The 14,628-nt window shown below is 54.4% G+C and overlaps 1 protein-coding gene across 3 annotated transcripts in view; it reads right to left on the bottom strand.

The window, feature by feature from the left end:
- Positions 1–520: 520 nt before the first annotated feature.
- Positions 521–14,628, bottom strand: part of FAM131A (family with sequence similarity 131 member A) — a 71,189-nt gene continuing 57,081 nt past the window's right edge. For all 3 annotated transcript variants that reach the window (XM_077348239.1, XM_077348241.1, XM_077348240.1), the window contains 2 exons: positions 9,360–9,488; positions 521–6,378 (listed from right to left, as the gene is read on the bottom strand). In XM_077348239.1, coding sequence (XP_077204354.1) covers positions 5,849–6,378; positions 9,360–9,488 — 659 coding nt within the window. In that variant the 3' untranslated portion in view covers positions 521–5,848. The remainder of the gene's footprint in view (positions 6,379–9,359; positions 9,489–14,628) is intronic.

The raw sequence follows: 14,628 nt of genomic DNA, 5'->3' as shown, positions 1-14,628 counted from the left end.
GAGCCGCATGCTTTGTGCCACAACTTTGGAATGTTGCAATTAAAAAAAAAGAACTTCCCATCCTGGGAAGAAGGGAGAGGGAGGCAGGTGCGAGGGCAGGACATTGGAGGTGGAGATAGCGCTTCTTCCCCTCCATACATTTCTTATGCTGGTGGCCTGCTGGATGTCCGCTGGGGGAAAGCGCTTTTTAGGTTGGTGAATCCACTTTTTGGGATTCACCAACTTGCACTTTAACATGACGGCTACTCCGAGCAGTTTGCTGGCCGGACACGGGAGACTGGCAACGTCATGCAGAGCACCCGGAATATAGCGTCTTCAGGGAGTGAGTATGACGCTAAATTTATGGCGTGCGGAATGGCCCTGAGAAGTCGTCTTCTTTGTTCCCACCTGGAGGTTGGCAACCTTAGATGCAGGGGATGACTGACAGTCACCGGAAGGAAGACTGGGGCGGGGGGGGGGAGGAGAAGCCAAGCGGGGAAAAGGGGGAATTCCACAGAGACAGAGACAGCGAGAGACCGATTGGGCAAAACGACCCTTTTAATGAATTACGGATACAAACAGAACGAAACAGACATTCGTACCAGCCAGGGGCATACACCGGGAAGGGCAGAAAGGGGGACAGACTGGTACAGTATTGTGCATCTGGGAAGGGGTGTGTGCAAAGGCAAGACAGTAGGGGGGGAAGGGGGGATGCATAGGCCTCGGGAGACAGTTCTGCGCAGGCGTCGAGGGCGAGTGACCAAGAGGGGGCTGCCCCAAGAAGAGTATGGGGAGGTGTCCATAGGATTGCACCCCAAACAGCGTGGTGGGACAGGGGAGGGGGGATCAGCAGGGTTGCCAGCTCCAGGAGGGGAAATCCCTGGCGACTGGGGGGGCAGAGACTGGCGAGGGAGGCTTATAACGTCCTGTACAGTTTGCTGCGGTCCAAATCATCTGTTTTCTCCAGGGGAACTGGTCTCTGCAGGTGTCTCCAGGCTCCACCTGAAGGTTGGCCACCTGAGCTGAGAGGAAGTAATCTCTCCCATGCCCTAATACGGAAGGACAGCCTTGTGCTGGTTTTCCTACTGTGTCCCTCTATCCCTCTGGCCTGCAGAGATCTCCTTCTTTGACACCCTTCACTGGCCTATTAGAAGAAGAAGAAGAAGAAGAAGAAGAAGAAGAAGAAGAAGAAGAAGAAGAAGAAGAAGAAGAAGAAGAAGCTTTTCACTACCCAAAGGAGTCCTTGAGAGGCTTCCATTTTTCCCTTCCTCTCCCCACAGCAAGCACCCTGAGAGGTAATTGGGGCTGAGAGAGTTCAGAGAGAACTGCTCTGCGTGAACAGCTCTCAGAGAACTGGACCTGGCCCAAGGTCCCCCAACTGTGTGGAGGAGGAGGTGGGGAATCCAACCCGATTCTCCAGAGTAGAGGCCGTCGCTCTTAGCCACAACCCAAGGATCTCCAGCCAGCTGCCAAAATACGAATGGACCAGACTACCTCCTAGCGCAAACCTGGTCTTCCGAGGAGCGCACGACTGTTAGAAAAATGTGCCCGATCTGGTCCAGAGAACAGGGCTACCCATGCCTCCCGCCCCCCACTCACACACCCCTCCTCAGGGTTTTGAACGCCAAATACTTTCTACTCAGACTGGCTTGCTCTTCCAAAGCCCACCCCCTTCCCCGTTTTTGATTAAACATCTTCCCCCCCCATGCTTTGTTGCCTGGTCTTCTTGCTAGAAGGGTCACCCAGACAGTTTCCAGCTCTAGGTTGGGAAATTCATGGAGATGGTTTTGAAAAGTGGAGTCTGAGGCAAGTGGTCAGGGGAGGGGAGGAACTTCAGCAGGGGGGGGGGGTTGCTGCCATGCGGCTTGCCTTCCCAAGGTACCCTCTTCTCCAGGAGAATTGATCTCTGTCACCGAGAGATCAGTTGGCATCCTAGATCTCCAGCCAACACCTGGAGGTTGGCAACCATAACCATTAATCATATTTTTTAAAAAAGAAAGTGCCTGGGACCCCTGGAGGGTGGACAGAACAGAAACAAGTCCTGAATGGCCACATGCCACCCCTGGCTACCAGAAATCCAATATTTATCCAAACCCCTTTTCCCCCTACTGAGCCCATGAGAGCTAGAAACTTGGATTTCCAAGTTGCCACCTGCTTCCTTTTCTTGTAAAGAACTAAGAACCATGCTGGAGATGGGCAGGAGGCGTCTTTCACCAATGAAATGAACCCAGCCCGGTGGAAAGATTAAACTCCCCATTTCCCTGTACTGCCCTAATCCGTGTTGGGGCACCGGGCAGCTATACCTTTGCCCTTCAAAGACAAGTGGCCCTGATCCAGGTGGACTGCCGGGTTGGTCTGAAGAGGCAGAACCAAGTTGGAGTCCAGCGGCACCTTGAAGACCAAGCAAGTTTTATTTTGGGTGCAAGAAGAGTATCTGAAGCAGTATGTGTGCAGAGGGAAGCTTACATTCCAAATTGATTGATTGATTGATTGATTGATTGGCGATAGACAATGGTGAATAAAAGGAACCTCAACATCCAGAAGCAGTCAACCTCTGAATCCTAGAGCCAGGAGACAACATTGGGGGAAGACCTGTGTGCCTTGTTGTTAACCCTCCAGAGGAACTGGTTATCCACTGTGTGAGACAGGAGGCTGGACTGGATGGATCCCTGATCTGACCCAGCAGGGCTCCTTTGATGTTCTTAGGAAGGCCTTGGCCTCTCTGCCCTGTTATTGGCTCTTCGGAAGAACTGGCTGGCCACTGGGTGAGACGGGAGGCTAGACTGGATGGACCACATCCAGCAGGGCTCTTCTGATGTCCTTATGTCTCTGCCCTGTTGTTGGTCCTCCAGAGGAGCTTGTTGGACACTGTGTGAAATGGGAGGCTGGACTAAAGGGACTCTTGGTCTGACCCAGCAGGGCTCTTCCGAATTTCCTCTGAAGGCCTCAGTCTCTCTGCTGTCCCTCCAGAGGAGCTTGTTGGCCACTGGGTGAGACAGGAGGCTGGACTAGAGGGACCACTGGTCTGACCCAGCAGGGCTCTTCTGATGGCCATATGGCATTCACGGCCAAAGGAGATAGCAATGGCTTGAAAAAGGGATCCAGTGGATTCATGCAGGATGTCTACCAGCCCTGGTGACTGAGGGGAACCACCATATTCAGAGGCACCCATCCACAGAGCCCCAGAGCCAGGAGGCAACACCAGGGGATGGCCTCAGAACTGGATGGTCGCTGGGTGAGGCAGGATACGGGATTAGCTGGCCCACCAGTCTGGTCCAGGAGGGCTCTTCTGCTGTCCTCAATAAAACTTGGTTGATTTCAAAGTTGCCATGGGACTCAGACTTCCTTCTCCGTATCCAGTTCCACCTTTGCCCTTCCTCCCCACCCAATGCCTGGACCCAGCAAAGCAGGTTAAGAACTCAAGTATTCTGCAGTGGTTGCCCAATTCCACATCCCCAGCCGTACCTGGCATGCCCCAAGGTGCCTGCTTGCAAGAAGAGTGGCCGTCAAAGGTTAAAGGAATGTCAGGGGCTGGGGTGCAGGCCTGCATTCATGGGCATGAGCCGGCTTCAGTGCATGAGTCACTCCAGGTGACAGGTCAGTGCAAACATGCAATGTGCATGTTTCTGGGGGGGGGGGGGTAGGGATGCAGTGCCCATCTTTGGCACAGAGCATATTTCTCTTATCACGCATTTTTGGGGGAGGGGGATGTCTCTTTGTGGACCCAGTTGCCTGACCAAAGAACAGAGGGCGATACAAGCTTTGTGCCTTGGACAGTTTTACCGAAAGGAAACAAAGTCACGCCGTGAAACTGCAGGGTGGGGAAACCAGTGCTGGGGAATTCTGGGAGATTGGTGGATGCGGTTTGGGGGGGTTCACTTTTACTAGATCCTATGGAATACCATCGATCAGGGGTGGCCAGACTGTGGCTCTCCAGAGGTCCGTGGACTACAATTCCCATGAGCCCCTGCCAGATGTCCATGGACGACAATTCCCATGAGCCCCTGCCAGAGGTCCATGGACGACAATTCCCATGAGCCCCTGCCAGATGTCCATGGACGACAATTCCCATGAGCCCCTGCCAGATGTCCATGGATGACAATTCACATGAGCTCCTCACAGATATCAATGGACTACAATTCCCATGAGCCCCTGCCAGCACCATACTGGTAGGGGCTTATGGGACTTGTAGTCCATGGCTATCTGGAAAGCCACAGTTTGGACACCCCTGCCTGGATTCCTCCGTCTGGAGCTGCAATTTTCTCTAGGGGAACTGATCTCAGTCAAGGAAGTGCCCCCTAGAAGCTGGCATTCCGCATGTATGTGCATGCAAGGGCATGTTTATGTAAATGCGTGCTTGTGAAGGAATGCAAGCCATTGGGGTGCACCGACGCACCTCTGTGTGTCCCTTCCTCTGGCCGTATCAAGAGCACGGAGCTCTGCCGGTTTCAAGGGTGTCGCCCTCTCTCCAGGAAACTGTTTCTCACGGCAGGCTGGGGAGCAAAGACTAAGGACCCTGCACCCAAAATGCTCGGGGTTCTTTGGGAGCAGCTGTGACAACTGTGCTGGTCAAAAACCCAGAGACGCATGCGTTGCACAGATGCCTCGTCCATGCACCGTCCCCCCCAGTGCCAGGACACTGCTCCCTGGGCCCGGCCTGGCGCAGAAGGGTCCCCCTCGCTTGGAGCAGGAGGACGGGGAGCCCTTTCTAGCCGAGTGTCTCACAGGTCCTGTTTTGGGGAACAGGCTGGGGTGGGGATCACAGTATCGCCCAGGACAAGAGTAACGGGGAGAGCCCCTTAGAAAACCCACCCACAGCACGGGCCCCGAGGCCCCGAACGACAGCAGCACGGAGACGCACATACAAAAATATAGAAAAGATTTGGGGTGGAGGGACTGGGCACCCCCCTTCGTTGACCCCCTATTGTCTTCCCGGCCTTCTCCCAAGCGAGAGAGCTGGGGCAGAGGAGGGGACCCCACAACCGGGATTTGCATCAACCCCCATGAGCACACCCCTAACCCCCACCTGGCCCGTTTCTTCCGGTGAAGCCACAGTATAAAATTCAACACAGTAAAAGCCCAAGAAGAGGCCAGCTGGGGCCCAGACGACAGTCCGTGTGGGTTTTGTTGTGGGTTTCTCTTTTTTTTTTTTTTTTAAGAAAAAGGCATAAACATGTTAAGCATCCATTGCATTCCACATTCCGTTTCAGCCCGTGGCCGTGAGCCGGAAAGAGTCGGGGAGGGGGGGAAGGGAGGGGGGGACGATACAGGGCGATCGATAGCTTTGAAAATTGTCTTCGGAAACGTTACAGTTGCTGTTTCACAAGCGTTTGAGCCATGCCGCCTGGACAGCCTGGAGGTGCCTCTCCTCCCTGGGGGGCACGGTGTGCGCGGCATGCTCTGGACTAGCCTGGGGGACGGCGAGTCTAGTTGGCGCGGCCCCAGAGTTTTTCAGGGTTTCCCTTGGGGTTCTCCTTTCCACCCTCAAGACATTCTCATGCAAGAAAACATAACAGGCCACAAGAGAGAGAGAGAGAAAGAGAGAGAGAGAGAAAGAGAGAGAGAGAGAGAATGCAGCAGGCAAAATCCACGAAGCCACGCGAAAGGCCCCTCCGGATTCATATCAGATGGCACAGTGGAGGTGACGTGGACGCAGGACAAGGGTCAGGCGAGCGGGCAACTAGTTGGGTTTGAACCGGTCTTCCCTTGCCTGACGCGGGTCCGTGGCCCTCCTCGCAGGGGGTTGGGGGGGGAAGAACCTTCCCTTTGAGAGAACTGGTGGGCCACGGAGCAGGGTGGAGGGAGGGTGCCGTGGCGTGGGACGAGATGGCCGGTGCAGCATGCCACGGACGGCACGGGAGAGGGCGGTTCACTGTTCCCCGGTGTCCTCCTCGGGCTCCTCCTCCTCCTCGTTGTCGTCGAGCGATACCACGCCGGAGGAGGCCACGTCGGAAATTTTCCTCCGGACCTGGCAGCTGTCCCCGTGGATTTTGCAGCCCCCCGGGCAGTCCTTGCAGGGGACCCCCTCGTCCTCCGCCGGCGAGAGGCAGGACTCGGTGAAGGACATGGAGTACAGAGAGTCCTGGCACTCGAGCTGCGCCAGGCTCCGGAAGGCACGTTCGCCGGCTGTCTGTGCGGGCAACTTGGAGAGGAGCATCTCCTCCCCGCCGGACACGGCGCCCAGCAGCTTGGCGGCCAGTTCGGAAGGCGAGCCCAACTCCTTGAGGAAGAGGCTGTCTTCCAAGCTGCAGAGGCTGGAGCACAAGGTCTCTGGCGAGATGGTGGTCTGGGAGGAGTCGCTCTCCGGGTCGCAGGAGCCTTGCCGGGCGTTCAGCTGGCACAGGCGGCTGTGCAAGAAGCCCCTCAGCAAGGTGCTGGGCGGGGGCTGGTTCGCGGCATCTGCAACACAAGACAGGAGCGGGTGTGAGCCACGCAGGTGGAGAAGAGCGCCGGGATTGTTACGGCAGGCCACAGGCCCCAAGGCAAATGGAGGCTGCGGGAGCTGGCAGGTAGCTATTTGTCTATATGCAATGACGAGAGGCTGAGAGATCTTCTTCAGATCTGCTTGAGCCCGGGCATTGTCAAATCCCCATTGTCCAAAACTCTGAGACTCACGGGGCAAGGTCTGGGAGGTCATGCTTCACTGCATGTCCCGACTGGTTCCAGCTAAGGATGTGTCTTGGCCCAGGTAACTGTCGGAGTGGCGCACCCCAGGACGATGTCGATAGCAACAACGGCCTTTGCATCCAGAAGTGTTGTCCAACTTACAACCAACATAAGAACCTCAGAAGAGCCCTGCTGGATCAGACCAGGGGTTCGTCTAGTCCTGCATCCGGTCTCACACAGGGGCCAGCCAGTTCCTCTGGGAAACAAACCATGATTTGGAAGACTGATATCTGATTAGCATGAACCAGGGTTTGTCCGGAACATCTAGGACACAAATCCTGGGAGGACAGGTGACAGCACCAAATCCACGGCTATCTGGTATATGAAATTGCCTTCAATTCTCATCCTCATCTGTTGCATTTGCCAGGGGTAGTCTACCTGTGGTCCTCCAGATGTTCATGGACTACAATTCCCATGAGCCCCTGCCAGCTTTTGCTGGCAGGGGCTCATGGGAATTGTAGCCCATGAACATCTGGAGGATCACAGGTTGACTACCCCTGGCATATACCACTGACTCGCCAAACACTGGTTTAAATTTTGTAAACCAGGACTGTGAATCTCAAGTTCTATCCAGGGCATCTTTAATAATAATAATAATAATAATAATAATAATAATAATAATAATAATAATAATAATAATAATAATAATAATAATAATAATAATATAGGAGAAAGTAAGCCCAGCATCCTGCAATCCTTCCAGTGTTGACGATTTGAGAGCCAGCTTGGTATAGCGGTTAAGAGTGGTGGCTTCTAATCTGGAGAGCTGGGGTTTGATTCCTCGTTCCTCCACACGCCGCCAGCTGGCTGACCTTGAGCTAGACACAGTCCTGTTCTCACACAGCAGTTCTCTCCCTCAGCCCCACCTACCTCACGGGGGGGCCCGTTGTGGGGAGAGGAAAGGGAAGGCGATTGTAAGCTGCTTGGAAAAACCAACTCTTCCTCCTGCCTTAGATGGGGGGGGCCCTGTGACATAGGCTCCTCCCCCCCAACCCGAGAGAGGTCGTGTTTTCGATCCTTGCCCCCTCCTCCTCCTCCTCCTCTTCTCCATTGCCCACTCATTCTAATAATACAGAAGAATAATTAGAACTTTCCTTCCAAGCCGCTGCTGCAGATTACCGCTGACTTTCTTTGATATGCAAATAGGCCCGTATTGGTTGGCAGTTAATTGTAGGGAGGGGAAACAAGAGCAGCTTTCTTTGGCTGGCACAGAAAGAGGAAGATGACACATTTGGCCAGCTTTTGCTGACCAGCTGCCCAGCTCGTTCCGGGCAAAGCCTTTGGAAGGCCAAGCAGGACCTACGGTAAGCCAAGGGCAAAGGGACACCACCGGGAGGGAAATAATAGACACGGCCTGGGGCCGAAACGGGAAGCCTTTGGTCAGGCAGAGCGGGTTCTTGCCGCTTGCAAATGGGCTGTCTGCAAAAGTAAATTCTCAGACCAAAATTCACAGGTGAATCACCCAGAATGCCCACCCCTTGTGGCTGGGCGTTGATGGATAGAGAATCATCGCATCACAGAGTTGGAAGCAGCCCTAGAGGTCATCTAGTCCAACCCCCTGCTCAATGCAGGATCAGTCTAAGCATCCTGGACAAGCATTTGTCCAGCCACTGCTTCATGACCGCCAGTAAGGGAGAGCCCATCACCTCCTTAGGCAGCCCATCCCACTGGTGAACTACTCGTTGAAAAAAATATTCCTGACATCCATAGAATCATAGGGTTGGAAGGGGCCATACAGGCCATCTAGTCCAACCCCCTGCTCAATGCAGGATCACCCAAAGCATCCTAAAGCAGCCGGTTACATTCCACATGTAGTTTAAAGCCATTACCGCGGGTCCTCTCCTCTGCTGCCCACAGGAACCGCTCCCTGCCCTCCTCCAAGTGACAACCTTTCCAATCCTTAAAGACAGCAATTCTGTCCACTCTCAGCCTCATCTTCTCCAGGCTGAACGTTCCCAAGTCCTTCAGCCTTTCCTCCTAGGGCTTGGTCCCCAGGCCCCGGATCATCCTCGTCGCTCTCCTCCGCACCCTCTCAGTTTTGTCCACAGGGTTGGTACCTGGATGGGAGACCACCAAGGAAGACTCTGCAGAGGAAGGCCACGGCCAACCACCTCTGCTTCTCCCTTGCCTTGAAAGCCCCTTGCTGGGGGAAGCTGAGCAGGGTCTGTACTTGGAAGGGAGACCACCAAGGAAGGCTCTGCAGAGGAAGGCCATGGCCAACCCCCTCTGCTTCTCCCTTGCCTTGAAAGCCCCTTGCTGGGGGAAGCTGAGCAGGGTCTGTACTTGGAAGGGAGACCACCAAGAGCAGCTCTGCAGAGGACGGCCATGGCCAACCCCCTCTGCTTCTCCCTTGCCTTGAAAGCCCCTTGCTGGGGGAAGCTGAGCAGGGTCTGTACTTGGAAGGGAGACCACCAAGGAAGCCTCTGCAGAGGAAGGCCATCTCCAACCGCCTCTGCTTCTCCTCCGCCTTGAAAGCCCCTGAGGTCGGCATCATCTTTTAGATCCTTCTGCCTGTGGGGGTCTTAGGGCATGTGGCTCAGCACTCAAGGGGCCACTTCTTTGGTGGGGGGACCTCTTTCCCCACCCCAAATGTAGGGAGATTCTCAGGTCATCTATTGAACATGCAACAAGGCAGGCACCCTGCAGGGGGGTGGGGGAGGTCTGCCTACAGCTCCCCTGCTGGACCTCACGAGACCCTCAGCCTGCTCACTCACCGGCCGGCTGGGCGGACTCAGTCGGGGTGGCGAAGTCCTCGTCGTAGGATTCGTCGTTCGAATCGTCCCCGTCCACGGAGGACCAGGCCCGCAGCTTGGCCTCAGCGATCGCAAATTGTTCGGCCACCCCTAGGAAGGAAGGACAGCTGTCAGTCAAAGGCAGAGGGCTGGGGCCCACGGGAAAGAACGGGTCGCACGGTCCCTTCCCACCCCGGCGTTCGTCCATATGTTCATCATCGCCCCAAACTGACTCCTAATTTGACCCATAGCTACAAAAACGGAGTCCCTAACTCCCATCCTGACCGAGGCCTTAAATTAAGGGTCCCCAGTCTTTCTGAGCCTGTAGGCACTCTTGGAATTCTGAGGGGTGCAGCCAGAAAATGGCTGCCGCAGGAGGTGTGGCCAAACACAAAATGGCTGCTGCAGGAGGCGGAGCTAACCACAAAACGCCGTGGAGCAAGTTTCTATACAACTGTAACAATCCCTCTCTGAATTTTTCAGGCAGAACTGCTGCTCTTTTCTACTGTGACAGTCAGTCAGAAACCCAAATGGGCAAAATCCCCAAGAAGCTCTAGGGATGCCAGTCTCCAGGTGGGACCTGGGGATGCCCTGGAATTATAACTCTTCTCCAGACTAAAGAGATCAGTCCCCCTGTGGAAAATGCCTGCTTTGGAGGGGAGACTCTACGGCAGTTTGTTCTGGGGAGGTCCTGCCCCGCCCCGCCCCGCCCCCAATCCCACCCCCTCCTGGCTCCGCCCCCAAAGTCTCCAGTTATTTCCCAACCCGGATCTGGCAACCCTACTCTGCCTACTTTATAAAAGCAATTGGTGGGCATAAGGAAAGATATTGGCGGGTGCTGTGGTGCTGTAGGTGCCCTGTTGGGGACCCTTGCCTTAGATAATTGCATGACAGGGCCATTTTCTGACAGGTACAGCTCTTCTGGCAGGGGAAGTGCAGATAAGGAATGTTAAAGGCCTGGCCCCCTCCGGTAGAGAACGGTCTGCTGTCTGGCCACAAGTTCTCCAGGGATTCAATGACCCCACCAGCTTCAGAAGGGGGGCTCCACAATGACCACCCCCGGCCTATTTTCAAGCCTGTCCAAGGAAAGTTGCCAACCTCCAGGTGGGTCCTGGGTGTAGTCTGCATGGGGCTTTTTACCCACTGCCAGCTCGAATAAATACCTGCCGTCTAAGCTGAATTTGATTTCCACTTTGATTTGGGGTGCTTTAAATTTCCCTCTGCAACATGCATGGTTGATCCGGAGTGACCCTACCTTTCCTCCGCGATATCCAAAGTGGATATAACCCTTGGTATTTGAAAACCCAGCATCAGTTAGTGTGCAGATTTCTGTTTTTTGCAAATTAACTTCCTTTTCCGTGCCTCGTAGCAAAGCAGTCTTCCCTGATTGGCCAGGGCATCAGTTCAAAGTCTTCCTGGATCCCGGTAGCAAGGCTTCCCTTAAAGTGACTGCGCTCCAGAAGCCCTAACTTCTCTCAGCAGAAGTTTGCCTCTTGGATTTATTTCCCCCTCCTCTGCTCTCTCCAATCCCCCCCCTAATTTAATAAAAGAAAGAGACTCCTGCTGCACTTGCCTTCCCTCCCCGCTCTGAGCTTCCCCAATCAAGTGCAGAACACTTTCTGTTTCAATGGGAGGGGGGGAGGATAGAGAAAGACCCGAGTTCAAATCAATCTGAATTCAGCAGGCTCCACAATGGAAAAAAACAAAGTAAGTGCAGGTTCAGCTCTGGAGATTTCCTGCTATTATAGTTGTTGTTAATACTAATATTACTACTAATAATGCATTTCTATATCACCTTCCCATAATGGCTCAAGGAGGTTTACACACAATTGCATTTAATAATAATTAAAACCAACTGATCTCCAGACAGAGATGGAAAAAAATGTGCATATTAAAGAAAATTAAGATGATGCCCCCCCCTCATTGGATATATTACTGAAAACAAGGAATCACCCCCCTCCCCTCTCCTCCCCTCCCCTCGATGGCCCCACAGGCTTGGAGGAAGAAAGCCCTTTTAGCTTCCTCCTTGTTGAGGAAGGGGCCGCCCAGTTCTGTTCTCTCTGCCCCGTCTGTCCTCGGAGGAGAGGCAGGTGGCGCCCAGAGATGGACATTTTTCATGAGCCTTTGGAGTCAGAGTTGTCCACTGTAGCCCAGGCTGGCCTGATCTTATCACTTCTTGGAAGCTGAGCCGGGTTGGGCTGGTCAGTACTTGAAAGGGACCGAGGGATCGCAGGGTCGTGACATGGAGGCAGCCAGTGGCCGATCCGCTCCCCCCCCCCCCCCCCCGGACGTCTCTAGCCTTGAAAATGCCACCGGGCTGCCAGAAGACAGCCATGACGTGACAGCAAAGCACAAACACAACTCTGGGTGAGCAAATTCCTGGAGATTTGGAGAGGGGGTCAAGCCTGGGCAGGGACCTCAGTAGGGTGCAATGCCAGGGAGGCAGCACAGAGAGATCGAAATGCGGCGCTGTTCCTTTGCACGCCAAATTGCTCGGACTGCACCTGGAGGGCTGTGGGCAGTTCTGGAGGCCTCACTTCCAAAAGGACGAGGACAGAATGGAGAAGGTGCAGAGGAGAGCGATGAGGATGATTTGGGGCCTGGGGATCAAGCCCTGGGAGGAAAGGCGGAGGGACTTGGGGATGTTCAGCCTGGAGAAGTGGAGGTTGAGAGGGGATAGGATAGTTTTATTTAAGTATCTGAAAGGTTGTCCCTTGGAGGCGGGCAGGGAGCAGTTGCTGTTGGCAGCAGAGGAGAGGGCCCGCAGGAACGGCTTTAAGCTACATGTAGAACAGTATTGGCTAGATATCAGGAAACGTTTTTTCACAGAGTAATGGAATGGGCTGCCTAAGGAGGTGGGGAGCTCCCTCTCACTGGCGGTCTTCAAGCAGTGGCTGGACAGATCCTTCTCCTGGATGCCTTAGGCTGATCCTGCACCGAGCAGGGGGTTGGACTAGATGGCCTCTATGGGCCTTCCAAGTCAATCATTCTAGTGTCCCCCCTCCAGAGCAGCCATTTAGTTTTCTAGACATCAGTTGTAATTCTGGCCGGCCTCCAGGCTCCACCTTTAGTTTGCCCCCCCCCTTTTCGTAAGACCCCCCACCCCCTCTCGGGATGACTTGCCATCCACCTTGTGGCTTTTAAGGCCCCAGGCTTTTAACTCTGTCTCTTAAACATTTTACGACCTGCTTCTGACCCAAAGGGGCTGCTCAGGGCGCCCCGCCTCTTTTAATGGCTTGTTCTTTCGAGATGTGTTTTAATGGCATGGATTTGTTTTATTTAGTGGCTTTTAAATTGGCTTTGGGATGCAGGGGGGAGGGGAGGGCGGTTTAGTGGTTGCCTTTCATGGGCTTTGTTCCATTGCCTTTGTTAAAAGTTGCTTCGATCAGCCCTCCGGAGAAGACATGAATCCATTTCCTGAACCTGCGGTTCCCAGCCATCTCGACGGGCGACCCACAAGTCCAAATGTTCTTGGTTCAGTGACCCAGTCAGGACTGGTGGAAGGGCCCTTTGGTTTTTCCTGGGCAAGAGATGAGCGTGGCACATGTCTAGTGGCTAATGAGATGTCTGGGGCGGTGATGCTCTGTATTGGTGGTGCTTGGGGGTCACAGTGGGAGGGCTTCTGGAGTTCTGGCCCTTCTGGGAGACCTCCTAAGGGCCCCTGGGTTTTGGCCGCTGTTTGACACTGTGTTGCACTAGATGGACCATTGGCTTGATCCAACATGGCTTCTCTTATGATCTTATGGCCCTGCTGGTGGACCTCCTGAGGTCACCTGGGTCTTGGCCACTGTGTGACACAGAGGGTTGGCCTGGATAGACCATTGGCTTCAACATGGCTTGTCTTATGTTCTTATGGCCCTGCTGGTGGACTTCCTGAGGGCACCTGGGTTTTGGCCACTGTGTGACACAGAGGGTTGGCCTGGATGGACCATTGGCTTGATCCAACATGGCTTGTCTTATGTTCTTATGGCCCTGCTGGTGGACCTCCTGAGGGCACCTGGGTTTTGGCCACTGTGTGACACAGAGGGTTGGCCTGGATGGGCCATTGGCCTGATCCAACATGGCTTCTCTTATGTTCTTATGGCCCTGCTGGTGGACCTCCTGAGGGCACCTGGGTTTTGGCCACTGTGTGACACAGAGGGTTGGCCTGGATGGGCCATTGGGCTGATCCAACATGGCTTCTCTTATGTTCTTATGGCCCTGCTGGTGGACTTCCTGAGGGCACCTGGGTTTTGGCCACTGTGTGACACAGAGGGTTGGCCTGGATGGGCCATTGGCCTGATCCAACATGGCTTCTCTTATGTTCTTATGGCCCTGCTGGTGGACTTCCTGAGGGCACCTGGGTTTGGGCCACTGTGTGACACAGAGGGTTGGACTGGATGGGCCATTGGGCTGACCCAACATGGCTTCTCTTATGTTCTTATGGCCCTGCTGGTGGACTTCCTGAGGGCTCCTGGGTTTTGGCCACTGTGTGACACAGAGGGTTGGCCTGGGTGGGCCATTGGGCTGATCCAACATGGCTTCTCTTATGATCTTATGGCCCTGCTGGTGGACCTCCTGAGGTCACCTGGGTCTTGGCCACTGTGTGACACAGAGGGTTGGCCTGGATAGACCATTGGCTTCAACATGGCTTGTCTTATGTTCTTATGGCCCTGCTGGTGGACTTCCTGAGGGCACCTGGGTTTTGGCCACTGTGTGACACAGAGGGTTGGCCTGGATGGGCCATTGGCTTGATCCAACATGGCTTGTCTTATGTTCTTATGGCCCCGCTGGTGGACTTCCTGAGTGCACCTGAGTTTTGGCCACTGTGTGACACAGAGGGTTGGACTGGATGGGCCATTGGGCTGATCCAACATGGCTTCTCTTATGTTCTTATGGCCCTGCTGGTGGACTTCCTGAGGGCACCTGGGTTTTGGCCACTGTGTGACACAGAGGGTTGGCCTGGATGGGCCATTGGGCTGATCCAACATGGCTTCTCTTATGTTCTTATGGCCCTGCTGGTGGACCTCCTGAGGTCACCTGGGTTTTGGCCACTGTGTGACACAGAGGGCTGGACTGGAGGGGACACTGGCCTGATCCAACATGGCTTCTCTTACGTTCTTATGGCCCTGCTGGTGGACCTCCTGAGGTCACCTGGGTTTTGGCCACTGTGTGACACAGAGGGTTGGCCTGGATGGACCATTGGCTTGATCCAACATGGCTTGTCTTATGTTCTTATGGCCCTGCTGGTGGACCTCCTGAGGGCACCTGG

The sequence above is a fragment of the Paroedura picta genome, chromosome 8 (assembly GCF_049243985.1).
Source record: "Paroedura picta isolate Pp20150507F chromosome 8, Ppicta_v3.0, whole genome shotgun sequence".
Lineage (NCBI taxonomy): Eukaryota > Metazoa > Chordata > Lepidosauria > Squamata > Gekkonidae > Paroedura > Paroedura picta.
This window is presented reverse-complemented; position numbering and strand designations above follow the sequence as displayed.